Source organism: Spinacia oleracea, chromosome 4, assembly GCF_020520425.1.
Source record: "Spinacia oleracea cultivar Varoflay chromosome 4, BTI_SOV_V1, whole genome shotgun sequence".
In the NCBI taxonomy this organism is placed as follows: domain Eukaryota; kingdom Viridiplantae; phylum Streptophyta; class Magnoliopsida; order Caryophyllales; family Amaranthaceae; genus Spinacia; species Spinacia oleracea.
This window is the reverse complement of record NC_079490.1, coordinates 3,688,127-3,713,524: the sequence shown is the minus strand read 5'-3', so window position 1 is coordinate 3,713,524 and position 25,398 is coordinate 3,688,127. Positions and strand designations below refer to the sequence as shown.

Below are 25,398 nucleotides of genomic sequence, written 5' to 3'. Positions count from 1 at the left end.
CGTAAACTGAAATTTTCAAATCAAACATTCAAAACGATCTAATCGAAACGCAAACACCCTACGCGTTGCACGCCCATGGGCCGTACGCACACAGCCATTGCTGGCCATGTGCGCGCAGCCCATGCGCTCGTAGCATAGCTGCTGCTGTCCCAACGCAAGCCTCCGCATAGCGCCCATCGCACGCGAGCTATCGCTCGCAGCGCGCGCGCGCGACATCGCTCGCTGGCGCGCGAGATCGCTCGCTGGGCGCGCAAGCTCGCTCGCTGCGCGCGCGAGCCATCGCTCGCTGGGGCGCGAGATCGCTCGCTGGCGCGCGAGATCGCTCGCTGCGCGCGCGCGAGCCATCGCTCGCTGGTGCGCGACATCGCTCGCTGGGCGGGCGACATCGCGCGCTGTGCGCGCGAGTGATGCTGTGCGCAGCGCTCGTGGCACGCGAGCTTGCGCTCGCTGCGCGCGAGGCTGCGCGCACTTGTGCGAGGCAGCGCGCGTTGTGGCGCAGCTCGCTTGCTGCCCACACGCGACTGCCTTGGCTCGCCCCTCGCCCATGCCCATACGTTCATTGCTCGTGGCACACGACACAAGGCAGGGCTGCTGCCTTGCGCTCGTGCACTACGCCCTTGCTCATTGCATTCGTGCCGCACGGGCGACGAGCTCCCTTGCTCGTCGTCGCATGCCCGCATTATACAACACCCCTTAAGGGTAACACGAAGCGTCCATTGCTTCGTGTGTGCAAGTTATTTGAACGAATCGCAAGAAAATTTAAAATTTATATTTAAAATTAATGACAAATTAATAAATATTATTAATTTCATAATTTTAGGGCGAAAAATCGAAAATTTATTATCCAATTGATTTCCGATTGTTATGGATTCAAGTCTAGGTCATAAAAATTTAAAATTTATCGTAAATTTACAATTTTTATGGTGGTTTTTAATCATAGGTTTCTAATTAAATTACAATTAATTATGAAAATCAAATTAATTCTAAATTATTCTAATTTTCAACAAATTAATCATAATTACAAATTAGATTGCATAATTAACAAGACTAGGCATTCAAACTTGTTAAACATATGCAGTAGGTCAATCAAAATTCAAGATTTATCAACAGGAATCGCAAATATTTAATTTAACATCTTAAATTTACGAAATTTTGCATCCGAAAAACTAAAACCTTCGAAAAGTCATAGTTAGGCTTCGAATTTGAGAATTCTGGGTTCGGCAGAAAAATACTATTTTTGTCAAAATTTTAGAATGCCTTTTACATGCGGAATTGACACAAAAATCACTCAATTCGGATGAGTAATGAAGAAACTGCCGAAAAACTGCGTACATATAATTAAATAAACGCAATTTGCAATTAATTAACAATTACGAAAATTAATCACCCCTTTTAATTCTTGCAAATTTGTAATATTTAACCATGTTCATGCAATTTAGATTATGAAAATAATAAGGGGCTCGTGATACCACTGTTAGGTTATGATACATATGACATTTACATAAATCATGCGGAAACAACCATTAACCCATGAATCATATTATTTACACATAATCATATAGCATTATTAGATGCATACTCTTTGTTGCGTGCCCTCCCTAGCTGCGCCCGAACCGAACAAGAACAAGTCTTTTAGGACTCCAAATGTCGTCCCTCCGTAGATAGTCCACAGCACGTCCGGATCCGCCTTAAGATTGACCAACTAGAATCGCCCTTAAGGTACTAGAAAATTCGGCACTTTTATGAGCAAGATGTGTTTTAATTTTCTCTCAAAAAACTCACTTTTGAATACTTTGAAACTTGTATATAAATTATGACCCCTAGGCCTTTATTTATAGAGTTATGGAAAAGGAATCGTAATCCTAGTAGGATGCGAATTAATTGGAATTAGAATCCTACATGAATTCTATTTAATTAATTTATCCAATTAGGAATAGACATTTAATCATACACTGACTCTTGCAGATTCAGGAATCACGCATGAGCACAAACTCACACACACACGGCAGCCACAAGGACTGCCCATGCGTGCGAGCTGCAGCCCACGCAGCAAGGCCCACGCATCCGTGGCCTTGGCGCGCGCTGGGCTTGTGGCGTGCGTGCTTGCTGGGCGACGGCCTGGCTTCGTGCTGGGCCTTCGTCCGGCAGGCCTCGTCCGATGCTAATTCGTACGATACGCTTCCGATTAAATTTCCATTTCCGGAATCTATTTCCGATACGAACAATATTTAATATTTCCGATTCCGGAATTAATTTCCGTTTCGAACAAATATTTAATATTTCCGTTTCCGGAATTATTTTCCGATTCCGGCAATATTTCCGATTCTGACAATATTTCCGTTTCCGGCAATATTTCCGATTCTGGTAATATTTCCATTTCCAATAATATTTTCCGATACGTACCATGTTTCCGTTTCCGGCAACATCTACGACTTGGATAATATTCATATTTCCGATACGATCCATATTTCCGTTTCCGGCAATATCATCGTTTCCGGAGTATTCATTTCTTGCCTGTGACGATCTTAGCTCCCACTGAAACCAAGATCCGTCGGTTCCGAATATTCATAGATGGAGTATTTAATGCCATTAAATACTTGATCCGTTTACGTACTATTTGTGTGACCCTACGGGTTCAGTCAAGAGTAAGCTGTGGATTAATATCATTAATTCCACTTGAACTGAAGCGGCCTCTAGCTAGGCATTCAGCTCACTTGATCTCACTGAATTATTAACTTGTTAATTAATACTGAACCGCATTTATTAGACTTAACATAGAATGCATACTTGGACCAAGGGCATTATTTCCTTCACTAAGGAGTATCACTTAAGATATGTTTACTTCAGTCGTCTTACTACTTATTTCAAATCTAATCATGTAAAAAATTATATTAGGAAAAAATGGTTTGGTCTTGCACAATGCACACAACAATCTCGATCAATATGGAGGGTTGACTCGCCATAAGAGACGAGGTGTTTGTTAGAGAGATAATGAGAACTGGGGAGGGATATAGGGATGGGGGTGGAGGGTTATCAAAATCTAGTGTTTGTTTAAGGGATGTCGTTTAGAGAGGGGGGAGGGATAATTTTTTTTATTGGTAATAAGAAAAACCTTATTACACCATCAATTATCATAAGTCAGCAAACCCATCTACACATATGAAAAAATCGAATTTGTATCCTTCAAGAACATATAATTACAAAGGAATCAGATAAGAAAATTGTTTTAAAAAGATAACTTACCCTTAATTAAAATAGAGGGTGAAGGAGAGACTCGAGAGAGTGAGATTTTTTTTTTATTTTGAGTGAGAAAGTTAAGAGTATTTTAATAATTTTTTCCAACCATCCCAACCCGATCACCAAGCAACAATAGAAAAATATTATTAATATCTTTATCCCGCTCACTTATTATAGTCATTCCTTATCTGTATCCTTATTTCTCGTACTAAACGGCAAACGCCTCATGAATGATCAATGTTGTTATGTTGAATATCTTGATTTCACAATTTCATGCATTTTTCAACATTTCAAAGACACTCTTTTTCAAATCCGAAAAAAGTTGATTCCTTAATCTCCCTCTAAAATGTGGAAAGCAAGATAAATACTTGAGAAATTAGGTCGAAAAATGGCGGAATTTAATCCTCCAAAAAGATGATTCCAAAGAAAGACAGGCGAAAAAGGAGATACACCTAACCCACCATTCCACCAATACCATTTATGCAGAAATATCATGGATTCATAAATGTTACTCTGTTGTAAAGTACATCTGTTTCCCACTAAAAAGTTAAAACCCAGATAAATTCTCAATTCCACATTCATCCAAATTGCTAAACCCATTAATTCTCTCTCTTAAAAATCAAAACTTTTAAATACCCATTTTCACTTTCTTCCAAAAAAAAACCATTTTTTTTGCTTCAATGGTTCTCACATGCCCTATTTTCAGCTCCAAATTCTGAAGAAAACAACCCAGGTTTTGGTCCTTTTTGGTAATTTTTACCTGTTTTAAATTCATCTGCTCTAAAAATTTATATAATATTAGAGCATTGTATTATTTAAGTTAAACCCTATTTTTATTGGGATTTTAGTAGCTGTTGTAAGCATAAAGATCACATTTTTATTCTTGGGTTTTTGCTCATTTGATTAGAATGGAAATGGGGAAGAAATTGGTGCCTATTTGTTTGTTGATGTTGTTGATTGAAGTTGTTTTAGTGTCTGCTGCTGGTAAAAACATCCAGGAAGTTAATATATGGCCAATGCCAAAGTATGTTAGCAATGGGAATAAGATTCTTTATCTAAGTCATGATTTTGAGTTAAGAACTGTTGGGAGCAAGTATGGTGATCAATTAGGGATTTTGAAAGATGGGTTTTTGAGATTTATGGGTATTGTCACCTTGGATCATGCCATTGATGGTAATTTTTCGCGGTTAGGCCAATCGGCTTTCCTTAAAGGGATCAATGTGGTTATTCAATCACCAAGTGATGAGGTATGCGTTTGTTTATTTTAGTTTATGTTTCAAGGAATATGTTGATATAGTTCTCTTATTGCTTTACCAGGATATATGTCTTGTGATTGAAACTATTGGATGGATTATTTTATACTATATACCTTGTTCAGGCTCTAACTTATGAGTTTATGATATTTTCAAGTGAAAACATGAATGATACTAGTTGTTCAACAATTGGTGGATTGTTGTGTTAATTTGGGAACATAAATTGATAAACTCGAACTTAACCGTGATAATCTTAGTGAGTTAGTGTACAACAACAACAACCAAGCCTTAGTCTCAAGTCTCAACATGATAATCTCAGTGTGTTGTTTGAAAATTCTTAGAGAGAGTGAAAAATCCTTACAATCTAGTGAGAGACAATATCTACACAATATATACTCAATTTGTGTTTTTTTTATGCTACTATGTTCACTGACTAGGACAGCAGAGTTTATCCTTCTGTGATGGCATGTTCTTGAAGGTTTAATACATTCTTCCTATATCTTAGATAATGTTCTGAATGATATATTCATATGAATTGCTGACATACTTTTTTTCGAGAGGCAAACTGCCCAAGAAAAAACATTACTGGGATTTGTGTGAGATTGGGATGCTATCTGTTAGCTTGGTGTATGTAGAAGTTTGTCTCTAAACCTGTTTTAGTTTTGCAGTTGCATTCTGAGGTTGATGAATCATACAACTTAACTGTTCCTGCTTCTGGGAAGCCTGCTTATGCACACATTGAGGTGAGGCTAACATTAACCAATTCCATCAGCAAAAAGTTCCATCTTTGTATTCAGTAATTCTAATAATGGTTTCAACATTTCGGAACTGCATCCCTCTCTTAAAACAAGCGATTTGTTTAAATCTTCTGCAACCATTTGAATACCTTCAACTAACAAAATAACTATAGTTCTGCTATTGTTGCAGGCAAACTCAGTATACGGGGCTTTACATGGACTACAGGTAATTTGGTTGATTATTTACAGACATTAAAGTTTATAACTTGTCAAATTCTATGAGCTAACAACTTCCGGACGTCTAATTTCGTGTCCAATGCAGACATTCAGCCAGCTCTGTGGTTATAACATCAGAACTAGGCTAATAGAAGTTGGTATGGTTCCTTGGACAATATTTGATTATCCAAGATTCTCTTATCGGGGTTTGCTTATAGGTAAGTTGACTAACTTGATTTGATGGTGATTTGTTTATTTTAGTCATTCCTTGGACCTGACAATTGTCAAGAAACTTCTGAAATGATCTACTACGTATTGTATTAAGTTTCCAGTTTCATTTGTCCATTTTTCACATCTTCCTTAATTCAATAAAAATAAAATAAAAAATAAATAAAATTCCAGGTTTGTATCCTATATACTGCTATTCTTAATGTTGGGGGGTGTTCATGCAGATACATCGCGACACTATCTACCGATGCCTGTGATTAAGAAAGTCATTGATTCCATGACATATGCAAAGCTGGTAAGTAATGCTCTGCTAAATTGTAGATCTGGTGCTCACACTAGGCACCAAATTTCCCAATCAATCATATATTTTCACAGTTGATAGTTATGTGGCTATTTCTTTTTCTAAGACACTACTACTTCCAACCCTGTTGAGGCGTGGACTATATTCAAGGAGACTCTTTTTTGTTGTTGTGAATTGGGGATCCTTTTCATTTACAGCAGTACTCTTTTAAATAATGGGAGGATGGATAGAGATTAATAGAATGTGACTATCTATAAGTCAAGAATGTTACACACCCTAGATGGTTATTGAGTTTGCTTTAGCATAGTTTGAATAAGGAATATGATAATTGCTCTAAATTTAGTGCATAGTTTGGTTCAGCCGTTCAAAACAGAAGCTGAATGTTAATGACAATAGAGCATTCTTTTTGAGTAAGGTACAATTATTGGCCTTAATATTGTGTTTCTGTTGATGCAGAATGTGCTGCATTGGCACATTGTAGATTCACAATCTTTTCCACTAGAGATTCCCTCATATCCAAAGCTTTGGGATGGTGCATATTCTGCAGCAGAACGGTATACAATGGCTGATGCTGCTGAAATTGTGAGGCAAGTAATGTTTTGAGGCCATAGATTCTCATATCAGTGTCTTCTTCCTTGGATCTTCTGATAATGCAAATCTTGAATATGACAGATATGCTCAAAGACGAGGAGTGAATGTACTTGCCGAAATTGATGTCCCCGGACATGCTGGTTCATGGTAAAGTCTCTATATGCCTCTAATATTTCATTTAGTATTAGTAAGATTTGTTCTTCTGTCATTTTTTTCTTTTTTAACTTTACGTACTTTTCTTATCCCTTATGTTATTTTCTTTAATATTTTTTTCTTGTTTTACTTTCATTAATTTCACTTTCTCATTCTGAAATATGTGCATCAGTAGCTTGTGTAGCTTACAGTGTTCACAAACAATTGGCTGTCCATTAATGAGGAAGTTCAGTGTCCTGTACTGTGTAGTCTGTTTAGAAATCAGAAAGAACTTGCATATTCTCTCGTGTTTGTATCATAGCATTGTAGTGATTTGGAGGAAAAAGAATGTAAATATGTATAAAACTTCCAAAGGGCTTTCCTATTTGGCATGAAAATTTTCTTTTGTGGGTGATCTGATCTGATCTGATCATGCCATTAACGATGCTTTCTGCACGTGTTTAGGGGTGTTGGTTATCCTTTGCTGTTTCCATCAGCAGACTGTAAGGAGCCACTTGATGTCAGCAACGAATTCACCTTCCAAGTTATAGATGGGATTCTTAAAGGTAATGATGTGGCCCATTGTTTTACTTGTGACTTATTATGACGATTTCTATTCATTAACACATTGTCTGTGACAGATTTTAGCAAGGTTTTCAAATATAAATTTGTTCACTTAGGAGGCGATGAAGTTGATACAGGTTAGTTTGACTTGCGTTGTCTTACTCTTGATTTTTGTTCCAAGATTCCAACTATTAAATAGTTTCGAAATTTGAGAAAAACAAGTAACCTTATTTTTGAGTCTATCATGTGTTTTGATACTTTTGATATTCCTGTGAAATGTGACCTCAAGAGTGGATATCTTTTATGTCTCAGGTTGCTGGGAATCAACTCATCGTGTGAGTAGATGGTATGGTTTTAAACCTCTTTTGAGTCTCCCGGTTGGACTCGTAATGACCTAATGAAATACACATATTTTTAACTATATTTTTTTTTACCTACATATTGAACATTTAGCATTTACAGTGTGATGACTTATGCAGGTTGCAGACTCATAGAATGGTTGGCAAACAAGCTTACCAATACTTTGTTTTGAGAGCACAAAAAATTGCAATTTCGCATGGATATGAGATTATTAACTGGTAATCTGTTCGCCTTTTGCAATATATTTCATACATTCCTATTTGATTCATCAATCCGTCACTCAAAGTAGCTTACGTTTCTTACCATGTAAAAACTTAAACAGGGAGGAAACATTTAACAGTTTTGGTGATAAACTGGACCGAAAGACTGTGATCCATAATTGGTAAGTTTCTAAAACCTTTCCATAAGAATTCTTATCTGCACAAAATAACTGTTTTCTCTCAAACAACAATTTTGTGCACCTTGTTTTCTGTGCTCTCCTATGTTGATCAACAACTCAAGCTGCGTACTTTTTCTATTTTTTTACTCCCTCAGTTCTTAAATAAGTGTCCATAATTCTAAATCGGGTGTTCCCTATTTCCCTAATAAGTGTCCACTTTCTATTTTTTGACGTACACTTTTCCCACTTTTCCATAAATCATGATTGCTTTTTTTTTACACATTCTACACTTTTCCCACTTTTCCATCCCGACATCCACTTTTATTTGTACTTAATCAATAAACAATTATCTACTTTATCCTTTCCCCAAAAAAAAACTCCCACTCCCAATCATTGTATTTTTCTTACACATTTTTCATTTTCCTTAATTACCGCGAATTCCCTCAATATGGACACTTATTTAGGAACTGAGGGAGTATTTTGTAACTCCCAATCTCATTCTCTCCGTTATTTTGCTCGTTGTGATAGGCTAGGGGGCGGTGTTGCTGAGAAGGTGACTGCAGCTGGGTTAAGGTGCATCGTAAGCAACCAGGAAAATTGGTATTTGGACCATATAGACACCACATGGGATCGGTTCTATATGAATGAACCTTTAACTAATATCACAAATCCCAAGCAGCAAAAATTAGTCTTGGGAGGTGAAGTTTGCATGTGGGGTGAGCACATTGATGCATCTGACATTGAACAAACCATATGGCCTCGTGCTGCTGCTGCTGCAGGTAAATCGCAATTAAACTACTAGTACTTCTTCATGTTGGGATTCCATATTCTGATTTCTTACCTTTACCTTTAAAAAAAAAAATTGTAAACAACAGTTTTGCACTCGCCTTCGTCCTTTTCACCTGAATTCCCTTTTTGAACTTAACCAAACTTGTTACTTATATGAACTTATTTCAACTTAATTTAGTTGTGGATTGAACTTGGGTATCCCTTATATGAACTTATTTTTCCTTCAGAACTTTTTGTTAAGGTAAAAAAAATCAAGACAAAATCACATTTCAGAACAAATTGTATGCTTAGAAATATACTTCCTCCACTCTTTTTTAGTTGACACACGTTCCTTTTTGGAAAAGTTCTTTTTAGTAGACACACTTCTTATTTTGGTAAATTTTATAATGTGAATTTCCTATTTAACCCTTACATGGGCATGTGGGGGTACATGGTTAGTGTATTAGTGGGTAGGGGTATTATTGTCTATTACCTTCCTTTGTCACCTTTTCTTGATATGTGTGCCAAAATAAAGCGTGTCACTAAAAAATAACGGAGGGAGTATGAAAATGTCATGTATCGGACTATGGATGCAACTTTGAAACATTCAGAAAGAAAAGATTAATAGACTTATATGATTGAACTGTTTGATTTGTCTTTCGGTCTTATTCTTCTTCTCATCTTGTACATTCTCTCCCCTTGTAGAGCGTTTATGGACATCGTATGAAAAGCTAGCTAGGAATCCAAGACAAGTAGCTAGAAGACTCGCACATTTCAGGTGTTTGCTTAACCAAAGAGGAGTTGCAGCTGCTCCCTTGGTTGGCCCCGGCAGGACTGCTCCCGAGGAACCAGGTTCTTGCTATGTTCAATGATGAAACTAACAACGCATTGTCGTAAGTTATAGTAAAAGTACACTAAAATAAATCAATTTGAGTTTCCTTGTGCATAAGAATTTATCCATCAAAATTACATTTTTTGTGATTTTTCGATTCACCAGAAACGAGAAATCACGATTTTTCTTACCCCTATTCCTAGCATGGGTAATATCCAATTACCATTTAAGGTATATGTACTTATGTAGGTCATTTCTGCTACAAGATATTCAACTTTCTATATTGAAATCATGATACTATTGATTCTTTTTCTCGAGATAATACGTTTTTTGTTGCAAAAATTACAATCAGAATCTGTAACATTATGGTATTGGTGGTGGTGGGAGGTTTGAAAACAAGAAACTCTTATCAACACCATAACCACCACCACTAGTCAGTGAAACAAGGGCTGCCACGAGCCCGGCGTTTCCGGCTAATGTGGGTCCCGCGGACGCACTACGGTCATCGTGGAAATTATCGAACCGGTCAGGTCCGCCAACCATGGCTCCTACAATGGTGTTGGGATTCGGTTTTGTGCTGTCCCTCCATTTGTATCCACCTTTACACGAGTACTTCAGACCGTCTGACGGGATTGAAGCTGCTCGGTGATGTACACGGTTCGGGTACTTGTCACCGTACCCCACCACATAGCTTAGGTCTAGGGGGTTTTTACCCAATATGTAGTCTATCTGTGTCAACATAAACAGTTGTCAGTCAGTTTAGTTAGTTAAGGAGGTTCAACACATGATAACATCGGAACTGAAACGGAAGTAAACCTGAGATGAGGCGAATTCCCGGAGTGTAGCAATAGGGAAGAAATTAGGGCCACATAACCATCCCGGACTATCAGTAGCATTCAGGTAATCAGCAAATAGGTTTGCTAAAAATGCAGCATTTGCTACATATTGAAGAGATTCTTCCCCTCCATCATTAAACTGTATCAGTCCTCCTGCAGCAATCCTGAATCAGATTGTAAACAGCAAAAAATAATTCGAGGAAATGAAGAAACATGATTATATCACAAAATGTAGAATATTTCGGCTTTGTTGTTCTCACTTAGGCCCTGTTTGGCAAGTAGGTGTTAGTTGGTAGATGTTAGATGGTTTGGCTAGCTGTTAGCTGTTAATATTAGTTGGTTTGACCAACTGGTTGAATTAGTTGTTTGTGTAAAGTGTGTGGTAAATTAGCTGGTAGTTGTTTAAGTAACGTAGGTCGGTAAAAGTTGTAATTTTAGACAATATTAGGACAAAGTTGTCACTATACACCTATAATACAAAAAGCTCCTATATTGAGTTTTTCATCCCAAAACTCTCTTCCAAACCTCTCATAATCAAACATTAGCTTCTTGAAGTGGTCAAAACTCTAATTCACTTCAAAAAACTCTCTTTTTTTCCAAACCTCTCGTAAATCATAACCAAACACCCCCTAATAAAAATAAGTTTCAGAATAGTTAAGTTCAGGTAGGGTAACTCAAATTCACAACTACAAGAAGTTTGATTAAGTTCATGTAAGAGATTTTTCAGGTGAAAAGAACGAAATTCCGTACCTTTACTCCACTTAAAGAGACGAAAGGGTTTGAGATAAGAACACATAGAGAGAGCAATAAACTTATGATGCCCAATCAATGTCTCTTCATAAGGGTATTCAGGAGCTTTAAACAACCTCACCCTTGTAAGCAACATCAAAGCCGAAGGAACCTTATTATCCCAACTCAACACACTCATCTTCCTCGTCCATCTAAAACCCATCGCATTCTTAGTTATCCCCGGATTAGTTGCTAATGCCAAATACTTAACATTCCCGGTAGCTAAATACAACCACGTTGAACCCCACAAGTACTCGTCAAAGTACCCCGTCGAGTTGTAATACGGGTCGACCCACGGGTTTCCTCGGCTGTAGGGCCGTCTTTTACGAGTGTCCCTAGCGAAGGCGAAGAGGGATTCGGATGCTTTGATGAGCTTTATGGAGTAAGTAGGGTTGTTTTGTTTGAATAGTATTGAGGCTGATGATAAAGCTGCTGTCATTTCTGCAGCGAGTTCTGGTCCTGCGTATGTTGTTTGTACTGGTCTGGGATAATCCATGTCTTCTGGTCTTTCCCAACAGGTGATGTCATCTGGTATGTTTGATTTTTCATAGGCACCTCCAACCTTTACATTTGAAGGATAATGTTAGGTTGGAAATTGAGTATATATTTATAGTGTTCATGCAGATTATTAGACTGTAAGAGTAGTATGATCTTGTACATGAAAATATTGACAATTAGTCAATTACCTAGTGTTGTTGTTACAGAAATTCTAGTGATAAGTGATAACTGATAACTGAAGAATTGGCAGATTGTTTAAAATAAGGCTTTGTTATGTTCAGGAAGATTAACTTCTGATGGGTTTTCAGAGTAGACTAGAAATGGCCGGTGGGCCGGGTTTAACACATCCCACCCTGACACAATTTGTTGTGGGTCGGACCCACTTATGACCCATGACACACCCAAATATTCTTTTTGATGTGTCGTGGCCTCGTGGGTGAATTTTTTACAACATAACTCATTTCAACCCACCCCACCCGACCCAACCCGGCATGCCCGACCCACCCAACCCACAAAACAGTCCCCCAACACAATAACCCAACCCACTTGACACATGAAACAGCCCACCCGACACACTAATCCTGCACACCTAACCTTGTGACTCACCTGACGAATCATCATAATTTAAACTATTTTGTATTTTTAAAATGCTAATAAATTTTGATTTCAATGCTTATATGTACATTAACCACATGCTATGTTACTCAGACTTGGGTACTATTGGGTACATCTCTCAGTGTCCGACACGGCTAAATTGTGGAAAGTTTCCTTGATTTTAGACCAAAATGAAGTGTTGGAGTGTCCATACTCATGTCCTAGTGTCGAGGATCCGACACGGGTACTTGAGGTAAAACAAAGAGTCTGAGTAACATTGACTACATGTGACTATGTGAGTATGTCAATAATATACGGAGTAAATATTAATTAATTTAAGTTCATATGAATTTTGTAACTTTTTAAGGAATTAATCGTATAAACCTGTATGGCCCACGTCAGCCCCCAAAACCCGCCTAAACCCACCGGACCCGCGTTAACCCTCAAAACCCGTCTAAACCCAACAAACTCACTCGATTCGCCTAACCCACATAACCCATGACCCGATATGTATTTTTGTCGTTTTCGCCCGACACAACCCACACCCGACCCACCCTGACCTACATTGTGTGGGTCGTGTACTTGTCAACCATCCCCGGCATACGACCCACCAAACCCACCCAAACCACCTCATTAGCCATCTCTAGTTCAGAAACTTCACACAATTGCACACTAACATCAAACATGAAAACTTTATTCGGGTAAAGCCCGATAAGTTCAATTCACAACTAGAACAAAAATAAAGCTCAAATAAGAATAACACTAGTTATATCAAGTTCAGATAAGTTCAGAAGAAACAAAGTTTTGTCGGACATAATATAGTAACTCTTGATCATAATCTAACCTGACTATAGATTTTGCTGATCTTTGTGGCATTAGAATCGAATGTCAAGAGCAAGTAATCAGTTCCCCATTTGATAAGTTCGAGTACATGATTATACTCGTTAATGGCACGATATTTGTGAGGGTATTCAATCAAGCTCCAACTTAGCATTGTCATGGAGTAAGCCAAAGGGAAATGAAACTTTGTGTTTTCCCCAGAATCATAGTATCCACCAACTAAACCATCTCCCTGTACATCTTTCAGTTGTGACCCGTCGCGTAGGCCCGAGTTTCCTCTCCATGGAATTCCATTGTTCTTGGGTAGTTTCCCAGCTGCAACAAGATGATCATGGCAGTTAGATTCAATCAAAGACTCATGTTTTACAGCAAATTTTTTTTGGTTAATGTAGACTTGATCAAAAGGAGGACGGGTCGGGTTTGGGTCGGGCTGTGACCAAACTTCATCCCATCATCTAGGACCAGGCCGAACTCCAGGGCAATTTTTGTACCCAAACCCGTTTTTCGGGCAAAAAATAGCAGCTTGTTGGGGCCATTTTTAGGCTGAATTGAGCCTAAAAAATCTACCCAAAACCCAAAAAAAGTAAAAATTGAGCCTAGAAAATCTACCCAAAATCCGTCATTTTGTGGGTTGGGCTCAAGATGATCAAGTTTGGTTCAATGTTAGTACATACTACTACTTTTTCCAGAATCGGAGTATCCACCAACTTCGGGCTAATTTTTTGAGCCAAACCCGCTATTTTGGGCGAAAATAGTGGGGTTTTCGAATCATGTCGGTTTTATAGCTAAAATTCCAGTTTTTGAGTTGAAAATAGTCCGGGCTCGAAAAATGGGTCTTAAATCTGCCCAAACCCGTCATTTTTCGGGTCGGGTCAGGGGGGCTCAAGATGATCGGGTCTAGTTAAATGTTAGTTGTTTAGACTACATCAGCTGATTTAAAGTCACTAGAACCCTATTATCAAACACCCCATAATCAAAATTTACACTAATGATGTAGCATTAGTAGAAAATGGAATGACAGATCCCCTCAAAGTAAGGCAAAAGAGACTTACATTTCTGGGCATTGAAGAACAAGAGTGCTTTACGAAGAGCAAGAGTATAATTATCAAAGTTGTGCGTAGGCAAGGTTCGGGCCGAGTTGGTCGATGTGGCCGTTCTCGGGCTGATCCAAGTTGCAATAACCATGAACCAAACGGCCCATTTTAAGCCCGTTAAACCCATAAAGAACCCGGGCCAATACCACCTTCTTTCACTTCCTACGATTTTATGAACTCTTACAACGAAAATTTATGAAAATGAAAAGATTGTTCCTTCTCTAACTTAGACAGAGATCTATGTTCATTATGTTACATTTGACTTTATATTAATTTTATGTAATTGGATTATTTTAATTCTATTTGTAGTTCATGTGTGTAAAACTGTAAAGTAAATCTCCAGATTCAGCATATGGGCAAATCTGGATTGATCATATCTTTGCTTTGATTAAAGTTCTCCAACCTGTTACATGTTACCCTTGTTTGTTTGACTACTTTACATCTTCTAGAGAATCTTACAACTCGGTAAACTTTAGGTCCTGTTTGACAATTAACGGTTAATTATTACATGTTTGTATGAACTGGTTTGACTATAGTCGTTTAGGTTGGTGAGGGTTGTGATACCTTAGTAGATAACGTAGGAATATCATTTTAGTCTACATGCAAACGTCTTACTAGCATATTTCGAGAGACTAATCTAGCAGACAACTCGGTAAAGTTTAGGCCTTGTTTGGCAAATTAACGGTTAATTGTTACCTGTTTGTATGAACTGGTTTGACTATAGTCGTTTAGGTTGGTGAGGGTTGTAAATTGTAATACCTTAGTAAATAATGTAGGAATATTTCATTTTAGTCTACATGCAAACATCTCACTAGCATATTTCGAGAGACTAATCAAGCAGACAACTCGGTAAGCTTTAGGCCCTGTTTAGCAATTAACGATTAATTGTTACCTGTTTGTATGAACTGGTTTGACTACAGTAGTCGTTTAGGTTGGTGAGGGTTGTAATACCTTAGTAAATAATGTAGGAATATTTCATTTTAGTCTACATGCAAACGTCTCACTAACATATTTCGAGAGACTAATCGAGCAGTTGACTTTGTCGTTTTTTAAGCTATTTGGATAGTGGTTTTGGACTCGATTCAAGTTCAAGGCTTATATGTGTATCATCTTCCCAAAATTACATCCATTTACCATTAATCATGATGATAATACAAAATCAATGTGCAAAACATTCAACAATGATGGATCAAACATATTAATCATCCCTAGGTATATAAACAAAGGGGAAAACCCCTTTCTAGAAGGCAAAAATGGCTAAAACCCCTGCCAAAAAAATGAGTTTCAAAATGAATTAAGGGGCCGTTTGGTTGAGGACATTAATCTAAAGGAAATAAAATTTACATTTCTGTTTTTTTCCTTCGATTCTCTTAGGGCCTCCACGGTGCGGGGGGAGGTGGGGCCGGAGTATAAAACGGGGGAACACCCGAAAATATAAGGTTCCGGTCCACTCCGGAAACCCCGGGAGTTGCCGTCAACGAGATAAGAGCCGCCACTAGACCGGCATTTCCAGCCAATGTGGGCTCGGTGTAGCGGTCTAGTTTGCGGTTATCTTTGAAGTTGTCAAAACGGTCCGGACCACCAACCATTGCCCCAATAATTGTGTATGGGTTGGGCTTTTTGCTGTCCCTCCATTTGTAACCCCCTTTACATTTCCCTCCGTTTTTGCGCGGTATCGACGCAGCCCGGTGATGCACGTGTTTCGGGTACTTGTTTCCGAAGCCCACCACATAGCTCATGTGCATTGGGTTCTTGCCCAAAATGTACTCAACCTGTGCCAACCAGAAAACAATGGTTAGTTCAATGTAGACATGATCAAAAGAGGGGTCCGGACTGGTCGTGACCAAAAAATCAGCCCACTTTCTCGAGCCGGGCCAAGGTTTTGTGCATAAACCCGCTATTTCGGGTCAACATAACTGATTTTTTGGCCGGGCCAATTTTATAACAAAATTTCGAGTTTGGGGTCATCCAAAACAACCCACGAGAAAAACCAGGCAGGCCCGGGAAGTGGGCCTGAAAATCTGCCCAAAGGCATCATTTTCGGGCCGGGCTCAAGAGGATCAAGCCTAAGTTCAATGTAGAACTAAGGAAATGGTGAAGAGAAATGGAGTTATTAACATGTTAATTACCTGAGTTTGAGCGAAGTTACGAAGATCAGATTGACGCATAAAATTCGGGCCACAATACCATCCAGGCACCCCAGTAGACTCCATGTAATCTGCAAACAGATTCGCCAAAAATGCAGCATTCACTACGTACTGCAACGGCTTCGGCCCTCCGCTGTTCAGCTCTATCAGTCCTCCTGCAGATCAATTACAGTCCAACATCAGCATTAATAATCCACCGGGAAAACATACTTAAAAAGCAGATCCGATCAAATGCGGGCCGGGTTCGGGCCCACCACGACCAAAATATTCTGCCCACTATTTCAGCCAGACTAAAATTCGCACTTTTCAGCCCAAACCCCGCTATTGTTGGGCCAAATAGCGGGCTTTTGGGTATTTGGACCGGAACGATTTTATAAGTGAAATTAGACGGACCGATTCGGGCCAGCCCACGGACAAAACAATCTGCCCATTATGTCGGCAAGGGCCAGTTTGGCCCGTTTTCCAGCCGAAAACCTGCTGTTTTGGGTCATAATAACAGACTTTTCGGGCATTCAGTACCGGGCCAATTTTGTAACTAAAATTACAATTTGGAATTGCCCAAAACCCGCCCAATAATTTTAAAACCATACCGGGACTGAAAACGGGCTTACCATATCTGCCCAAACTCACTATTTTCGGGTCGGGCTCAAGATGATCGGGTTTACTAAAAAAAGCAAACAGGCAGGAAAGTATAGGAAGTAGAAGGTGTGTACACTTTCTACCTCGAGTAAAACATACCTCGAGTCCGGTTATAAACCGGGAATTGCTTAAGATACGAGCACATATTAAGCTTCGTAACATTATGGTACTGCGCCAAAGTCTGCTCATACGGGTAACCAGGATTCAGAAACATCCTAAACCTCGTCAACAGCAACATAGCAGCAGGCAACTTGTTATCCCAACTCAAGTAGCTCGTGTTCGTGTTCATCCTAAACGCCTTCGCGTTCTTAGGAATCCCGGGATTAGTAGCCAGCAAACCGTAGGTTGAATTCCCGGTTGCATAATACAACCAAGTAGCACCCCACATGTACTCATCGTAATACCCGGTTGAGTTATAATACGGTGCAGCCCATGGGTTTCCTCTGCTATACGGGGCTCTTTTACCGGTATCCCTAGCAAACCGGAACACGGTTTCTGCCCCTCTGACGAGCTTCTTCGAGTAAAGCTGGTTGTCACGGAATACGATGGAGGCTGCAGCAAAGGCCGCGGCCATTTCTCCACCTAGATCAGCCCCTGCAAAGCTTGTTTGCACGGGGCGTTCATAGTCCATGTCTTCGGGCCTCTCCCAACAGGTGACGTCGCTCGGGATAGTGGATCCGTTTTGTGCACCACCAACCTGGAGAAATTCCGAGTTAATCTCAGTGATTAAGAAAGTTTCTCAATCAAATGGCAATTTTGTAAATATATTGAGTGTATTTTACGGCTGCCTATGTATTACTAAAATGCATTTTTGTTTATTCTTGATTGTATAATATTATCCGTTGACTTTATATTACGTAGGTGTTGATGTATTACGAAAAATGCAAAGTTGACTGTACATGAGGCCGGCATGAATGAAGCATGATTGTACTTGGGGGACGGGCCCGCATTTAATGGCATTTTTGTAATAAAATGATCATTTATTTACGAAATTATTAACTCGGAAGCGCTCACCAACCTGGCTGTGGATTTTGTCGATCTGAGTGGCCGAACTATTGAAGGTTTTGAGCAAGTAATCGGTCCCCCATTTGATGAGCTCGCGAACATGATCATACTCGCCAATGGCCTCGTACTTGTGAGGGTATTCAATCACACTCCAACTTAGCATTGTCATTGCAAATGCCATAGGAAAATGGTACTTAGTGTTTTCTCCTGAATCATAATATCCACCAACTAATCCTCCTTTTACATCGGTTAACTTTGATCCGTCTTTTAATCCCGAGTTTCCTCTCCATGATACGTTGTTATGCTTCGGCAATTTCCCCGCTGCAACATCAAAATCAGTGGCGGAGTCAGGATTTAAAAGTTAGGGTGGCAACTTAGTAAAATGATAGTGTAAAGCAAAAGAAAACTAGCATGAATCACAAGATTTTATAATTTTTTTATAGTCAAAAAAATAGATGTTCAAATAATTTCATAAAAGAAAATAGCGCACATATACAGTCGCGGATCCAGAAATTATAAAGGGGTGACTTTGCACGTATGAGGCAACATCTATGTGAGTTGTGAACATTTCATTTAGACATAAGTTATAGGATTTGGATTACTTGATTAAATACACTAAAGAGTATAATTATTGGCAATTTATAAATGATTTAATTTTTAAGGGTTGACAACATTATTTTTTAATGTTTGTTATTCTTAAAAAATCACCTAATCATGAGTTAATGACAATGAAGTTATAGAACATTCCCAAGCCAGTTGTCTTATAGTCAAATCTTCGTATGGAAGGAGAAGAATAACACCTACTCTAGAAAATAACCAATTATAATATGGCCAAAGCTATAAATGAACGTGATCTATTCTAGTATTATACTATGAATGAATCTGAGTGTTTCAACTTATTTTAACTTACTTCGATTTAATTTAGAAAAAATAAGTCCACAGTTTTTTTAGACAAAATAAGTTTAGAAAAATTCAACAAAAAATAAGTTAAAAATATAAGATTGAAAAAAAAAACAAGTTCAAATAAGTTAATTTCATTAAAAAAAACAATTGAACCCAAACATAACTTTTGCCGAGTGGAAAGGAGAAAACATTCTAAACTTTGAGGTTGAGGTTTCAATTATCACTAGAGACATTTTGAAATGGGTATCCCCTAATCTTCCCACCCCGCATTCTCAAAGTGTTTATCCTGCTATTTCGGACCGGGTTGATCCGAGAGGGGTCCACATCTTACTGGTCAAAAAAATAAAAAATAATTCTACCATCATACTATAAATGCATTGACTTGTAGATAAGATCATAAGGGTAGTCAAATATATGATCAAATCTCGTTTACACGCTATAATTCTTTATTAGTTCTACTACCTCCATTCCTGAAAGTTCTTTACGCCTTAAAATGTGTCAAAAGTATGAAAACTTTGACCGTAAATTCTCATTGTTGTATACATTAAAATGTTATTATGTAAGATCTTGTTGGAATGGTCTCGTTATGTATTTTCATAATATCATTTTTTTGTAATTTTTTCATATACGGAATTGAATATATATAAATGGTTAAATATTACATTGAAGCCCGTGTAAACAGTAAGCGTAAATTATAAACATTAAGAAACGAAGGTAGTAATAAAAAAAGGGGAAATATTACGTAACCAATTTTGTAAGGGCCCCACACGGAGTTCAAAGTGAATGTTGCCTATGGAAATACGCAACCAAAAAACCAACTAACGAGACGAATGTCAAAAGGTAGCAAAAAGAAGTGCCATCCTTTTGCACGACACACAAAAAAAGTCCCCGTTTTTTGAACTCCTTATATCAAGGCATGTTTATTGATTCAATCCATAATTTTTAATTGACCTTAAATTAGGGGATACACGCCTACTCCCTCCGTCCCGAAATACTCGACCCGGTTTGACCGGCACAGAGTTTAAGGGACTTGAATTGACTTATTTAATTTAATAGGTAGTAGTTGATAGTGGGGTATTATTTTAATATAGTTAGTGGGAGGTGGGTTAAGAGGTGGGGTTGGGGGAGAGTAGGGGTTGAATTTTTAATTATTTTTTGTATGAAGTAGGGGGTAGGTGGGTTAATAGGGGTGGAGTGAGAAATAATATAATATTGTTAGAATATTTCCATTTTTAGAAACAGGTCAAGTATTAAGGGACGACCCGATAAGGAAAACAGGTCAAGTATTCCGGGACAGAGGGAGTATTTTATTTCTCTAATTAACTATTCAATTAATCTTCCTTCTATCAGACCGTTTTACGCTTATTTAACTGTTATATTAATATACCATACGGAGTACCTAATAGTATGACGAATATGTAGGAGACTGGTGATAAATTTCACGAGCCAAGTCGAGTCCATGTTGGATTAACTCGGGCCTACATCGATAGACCTTCGTCGTTGGAGGAGAGTGTGCAGGTCGACTCGGCTCGGCTCATTAAAATTTATCAATTGGTAACATAACATGTTGTCTAACAGTTACATAGTACTCCGTGGTAAACTGTTAGACGGTCTTTTGGTTATCTTATTAAGAAATCATCTCCACTGATTTTGTGACACCTTATATTGATTTTAGCACACCACCTTGTAAATAAAACACGAAAAATTGCGTCTTATAATAAATGTTCCTATACCAATCCTTTGTGGTAACAAAATTATTTCCCATTGTATATGTACCATACATGATACACCTATAGTATAAATGTATAATGTAACTTTTTATAAAACTAAATTATCAAAAATGCCCTTACTAATATTTCATACTCCGTACACAATCTTTCAATATGAATATCTTATTTTGAAATTTGAAACACGCACCACATGCATCACATGAATTATTTCCCAATATATATGTACTATACATGAATGATACACCTATAGTATAATGTAACTTTATTATAAACCTATATTATCAAAAATGCCCTTACTAATATTTCATACTCCGTACACAATCTTTCAATGTGAATATCGTATTTTGAAATTTGAAACACGCATCACATGCATCTCTATCAATAGTCTCAATAATTAACCAAAGACATGAAATGATGCAAGAGTAAGGACATTTCAACCTTACTATAGTAAATGGGTGAAATTCCAAAAATTACTTTTGACTTTAGATAGGCTTTTCCAAATTTTCGATGGGACTTTTCTTGTAGACTAGCTGTTGCTTTTCAGAAAATAATTCACCGTTTCAGGAAAAAAACTTTCTTAGAGCCAAGTGCATCATTGTTCAGTCTTAGCTGTCAATAACGTTCGAATTCACTGAATCAAGATTATCCCAAACAAATCACAACATTTTAAAAAAAAAAAAAATCAAAATCATGTGATTTACTACAATTTATACCAAAATTTCCTAATCATTATAGGATATACACATAATTGTAATTATATATTTTTCCTTTTTACAATATATGCATAGTTTAGGGTTAAGTAGTATTCACTTACCCTGTGTTTAGAAACTCTAGTTTAATGAGAAAAATGTGTAAAATTGTGAAAATATGAGAATTTCTTAATTTTAGCTTGTTTGGTATTTAAATAGAAAAGTGAGAAAAGTGAAATGTGTGGAAATTTGTGGAAATCAACTAGTTATATTTTACCTGTTTTATTTTTCACACTTTACCTCAAAAGTGATAGGAAAACTGTGGAAATATGAGGAAAACAAAATTAAAGAAGTGAAATATATGAGATATTTCAATTTTTCTTATTTTCCATAATAATTAGCCAAACAAATTAAAATTTGTGATTTCTACATATTTCTTCAGATTTGCTTTTCTACAGATTTTCATAGTTTTACTTTTCCTCACACTTCCAAGTTTACTTGGTTCCCAAACTCAATCTTACTCTCTCCGTTCTTGAATATTTGTACGGAGTAACCGTTTAACGATTGCACTATTCATACATTATTTTTTACCAAACTTTCTTACTACGGAATAATAGATAAAAATCAAATGTTATTGTATTATGTTGTTGGATTATTTTTAATGTACATTTTTCAAATATCATTTTCTTTAAGATTTTACTAATATGTAATTGCTTATGATTACGTTCTAGTACTAATTTCCTAATCAATATCGGATATACACGCACTAAAGGTGATAAAAAATAGGGGTGAGAAGGACTTTAAGTCAAAAACTCATTATGATAACCATAAATTTGGTACGAACTTTACGGGCTAAAACGGGTTTTGAGGTTTTGGGCCGGGCTCGGGCCTTTAATTTAAACATGACACATACGTAATTCGGCCCTAATCAATATGGGATATACAGTTATACACATTCATAGTTGCATATATCAACGGGCCAAAGCGGATTTTCGAGGTTTGGGCCGGGCTCGGGCTTTAATCTAAACATTACACCTACGTAATTTGGCCCTAATCAATATGGGAAATACAATACACATACATAATTGGCTTAATTGCACATATCAACGGGAAACTTATTTATAGCACCAAAAATCACAAAGATTTTCACATTAAATATAATCCCACACAAAAAAGGGAGTAAATTTTAAATAATTTCATTTTAAAATAAAATTATATTTAGAAAAACAGAGAATAAAAAAGAACAAAGCGGCTTCCGATGTTTTGGGCCGGGCTCGGGCATCATTCTAAACATGACAAATACGTAATTCGGCCCTAATCAATGTAGGATATACGCAAATATCAACGGGAAACTTATTTATAGCACCAAAAATCACAAACAATTTCACATTAAATATAATCCCACACAAAAAAGGAAGCAAATTTCAAGTAATTCGATGTTTTGGGCCGGGCTCGGGCTTCATTATAAATATGAAGCATACGTAATTCGGCCCTAATCAATATATCAACGGGAAACTTATTTATAGCACCAAAAATCACAAAGATTTTCACATTAAATATAATCCCACACAAAAAAGGAAGTAAATTTTAAATAATTTCATTTTAAAATAAAATTATATTTAGAAAAACAGAGAATAAAAAAGAACAAAGCGGCTTCCGATGTTTTGGGCCGGGCTCGGGCATCATTCTAAACATGACAAATACGTAATTCGGCCCTAATCAATGTAGGATATACGCAAATATCAACGGGAAACTTATTTATAGCACCAAAAATCACAAACAATTTCACATTAAATATAATCCCACACAAAAAAGGAAGCAAATTTCAAGTAATTCGATGTTTTGGGCCGGGCTCGGGCTTCATTATAAATATGACACATACGTAATTCGGCCCTAATCAATATATCAACGGGAAACTTATTTATAGCACCAAAAATCACAAAGATTTTCACATTAAATATAATCCCACACAAAAAAGGAAGTAAATATTAAATAATAATTTCATTTTAAAATTAAATAATATTTTTTAAAAAAAACAGAGAAGAAAAAAGAACTTACATTTCTGGGCATTGAAGAACCGAAGAGCCATATTAAGGGCAACAGTGTAATTATCAGCAGGAGGAGGTCCATGTTTATGCTTAGGCAAAGACTTAGCAATAATAATCGGCAACCCAATAACAATGAACGCAATTAGAAAAGACCAAAATGCCCATTTGAGTATCTTCTTGCTAACAATAATGCACCCAAAATCAACATACTTGTTCTTCCTGTTTTTGCGGGTTTTGTCTTGTGGTATTAATAACCAACCTTGTTGAACTTGATCTAATTCATGAGTGTGATTTTGATTGTGATGATTATGGAGTTGTTCTTGGTAAAGTAAGCTTGATTTATCCCAATCTTCCATTTCTCTGCTTTTGTTGTTGTTGTTGTTGTTGTTGTTGTGTTCGTGTTCGTCTCTGTGTACTGCTACTTCGTATGATCCTCCCCATACGTTTGAGCTGTGCATCTTTTGTGTTTGAGTTTAGGGCCGGGCCGGGCTCAGGGAAATGATGTAGAGGGGATTCCGGGGAAGAGGGCGTCTTTCTATATGTTTTTAGTTCGGGCCGGGCCTGAAAGTAATGATGTAAACAGGATTCCGGGGGAAAATGGTGTCTTTCTTTATGTTTTTGAGTTCGGGTCGGGCTCAGAGCAATAATATAGACAGGATTCCGGGGAAAAGGGTGTCTTTCTTTATGTTTTTATAGTTTGGGCCGGGCCTGACAGGTAATGAGTTAGACAGGATTCCGGGGGAAAGGGGTACTTTATGGTTTTTAGTTCGGGCCGGGCTTGAAAACTAATGATGTAGACAAGATTCCGGAGAGAAGGGTGTCTTTCTTTATGTTTTGAGTTCGGGCCGGGCTCAGTGCAACGATGTAGATGGGATTCCGGGGAAAAGGGTGTCTTTCTTTATGTTTTTGAGTTCGGGCCGGGTCTGAAAGGGTAACGACGTAGAGGGGATTTGGAGGGAGAGGGTGTTTCTTTATATTTTTGAGTCCCGGGTCGGGTTTGAAAGGTAATGACGTAGCCGGGATTCAGGGGAGGAGAGGGTGTTTTTTGTATTTGGGTTCGGGCCGGGCCTGGAAGGATAATGACGTAGAGGAATGTTGGTGGAGGGATAGAAGGAATTATAGAATGGTTGTTTTGGTTTTGGGGTTTTTATATTGGGGTGTAACGCGGAGGTTACCAGTTTACAACTGGAGTGGAGAGAGAATTTATGTTTTTTGTTTTTGTTTGATTTTTAATTTTTAAAATTTTGGGTGTGAAATGGTTTGGAGTTTGGCGTTTTCTAGGAAGATAAATGACAATTGAGAGGATAAGAGGGAAAGTATTTGGGTGTTTACTATGGTTAATTGTGATTAATGAAGTTATGGGGGTACTTTTAATGTTTGGTCAAATTTGCTTGGTTCAAAGTAAAGTAAACCAAATACTCTTCATTAGTTATGTTCCCAACATTTTGTTTAGCTCAAGTATTAATTTTTTTTAATGCGAATAAAATATAAAAGCAGTACAAATTATAGATGGGATTGGAACTTAAATTTGTGACTTAATACTTTTGAGGCCCTCAATCTTAATCGCTAGGTTAAAACGTCAACTATGAGGCAGGAAAAGCACATTAAATTGTGCTACTCGTATATAGGTGTGTCAAAATCAGTTTTCCTAGTGACGTGTAAGTAGTTTTTTTTTTTTTTTGATGGGGACGTGTAAGTCAAGTTATTCGACAGGGTAGTCCATTGATATACAATAGCTTATTACAAAGTACTCCCTTCATGTTTATTTTAAAATATACACTTTCTATAATTGTTCGTATTTAATTAAAAGATACACTTTATTTTTTGGGATGTCACGATCTCCACTTTCAATTATATTAATATTTCTCTACTTCTTGTGGTCCTTACAATTGCTCACATAACCTTTTAGTACAATCAAAGATCCACCCACTACCCTACGTTCATCTTATTTTAATAAACTCGGCTCACTCTGCTAAACTACGTGCCGG

At 37.6% G+C, this 25,398-nt stretch overlaps 3 protein-coding genes across 3 annotated transcripts; 1 reads left to right on the top strand and 2 right to left on the bottom strand.

Moving 5' to 3' along the window:
• The first annotated feature begins 3,478 nt into the window (after nucleotides 1–3,478).
• LOC110783385 (beta-hexosaminidase 3) lies at nucleotides 3,479–9,920 on the top strand. Its single transcript, XM_021987722.2, has 14 exons — nucleotides 3,479–4,484; nucleotides 5,159–5,233; nucleotides 5,418–5,453; nucleotides 5,550–5,661; nucleotides 5,896–5,966; nucleotides 6,429–6,559; nucleotides 6,645–6,710; nucleotides 7,161–7,261; nucleotides 7,337–7,396; nucleotides 7,572–7,605; nucleotides 7,739–7,837; nucleotides 7,942–8,001; nucleotides 8,527–8,777; nucleotides 9,472–9,920. The coding sequence occupies exons 1-14, from the start codon at nucleotides 4,146–4,148 to the stop codon at nucleotides 9,636–9,638; spliced, it is 1,602 nt and encodes a 533-aa protein (XP_021843414.1). The 5' UTR covers nucleotides 3,479–4,145; the 3' UTR covers nucleotides 9,639–9,920.
• Nucleotides 9,687–14,598, bottom strand: LOC110783384 (endoglucanase 12). Its single transcript, XM_021987721.2, has 5 exons — nucleotides 14,208–14,598; nucleotides 13,160–13,470; nucleotides 11,185–11,785; nucleotides 10,415–10,587; nucleotides 9,687–10,327 (listed from the first exon to the last, which is right to left on the bottom strand). The coding sequence occupies exons 1-5, from the start codon at nucleotides 14,374–14,376 to the stop codon at nucleotides 9,962–9,964; spliced, it is 1,620 nt and encodes a 539-aa protein (XP_021843413.1). The 5' UTR covers nucleotides 14,377–14,598; the 3' UTR covers nucleotides 9,687–9,961.
• Nucleotides 14,599–15,360: 762 nt separating this feature from the next.
• On the bottom strand, nucleotides 15,361–24,583 carry LOC110783383 (endoglucanase 12). Its single transcript, XM_056826723.1, has 5 exons — nucleotides 23,421–24,583; nucleotides 18,054–18,361; nucleotides 17,135–17,732; nucleotides 16,379–16,551; nucleotides 15,361–16,021 (listed from the first exon to the last, which is right to left on the bottom strand). Exons 1-5 carry the CDS (start codon nucleotides 23,866–23,868, stop codon nucleotides 15,620–15,622), a joined length of 1,929 nt encoding a protein of 642 aa, XP_056682701.1. The 5' UTR covers nucleotides 23,869–24,583; the 3' UTR covers nucleotides 15,361–15,619.
• Nucleotides 24,584–25,398: the final 815 nt, after the last annotated feature.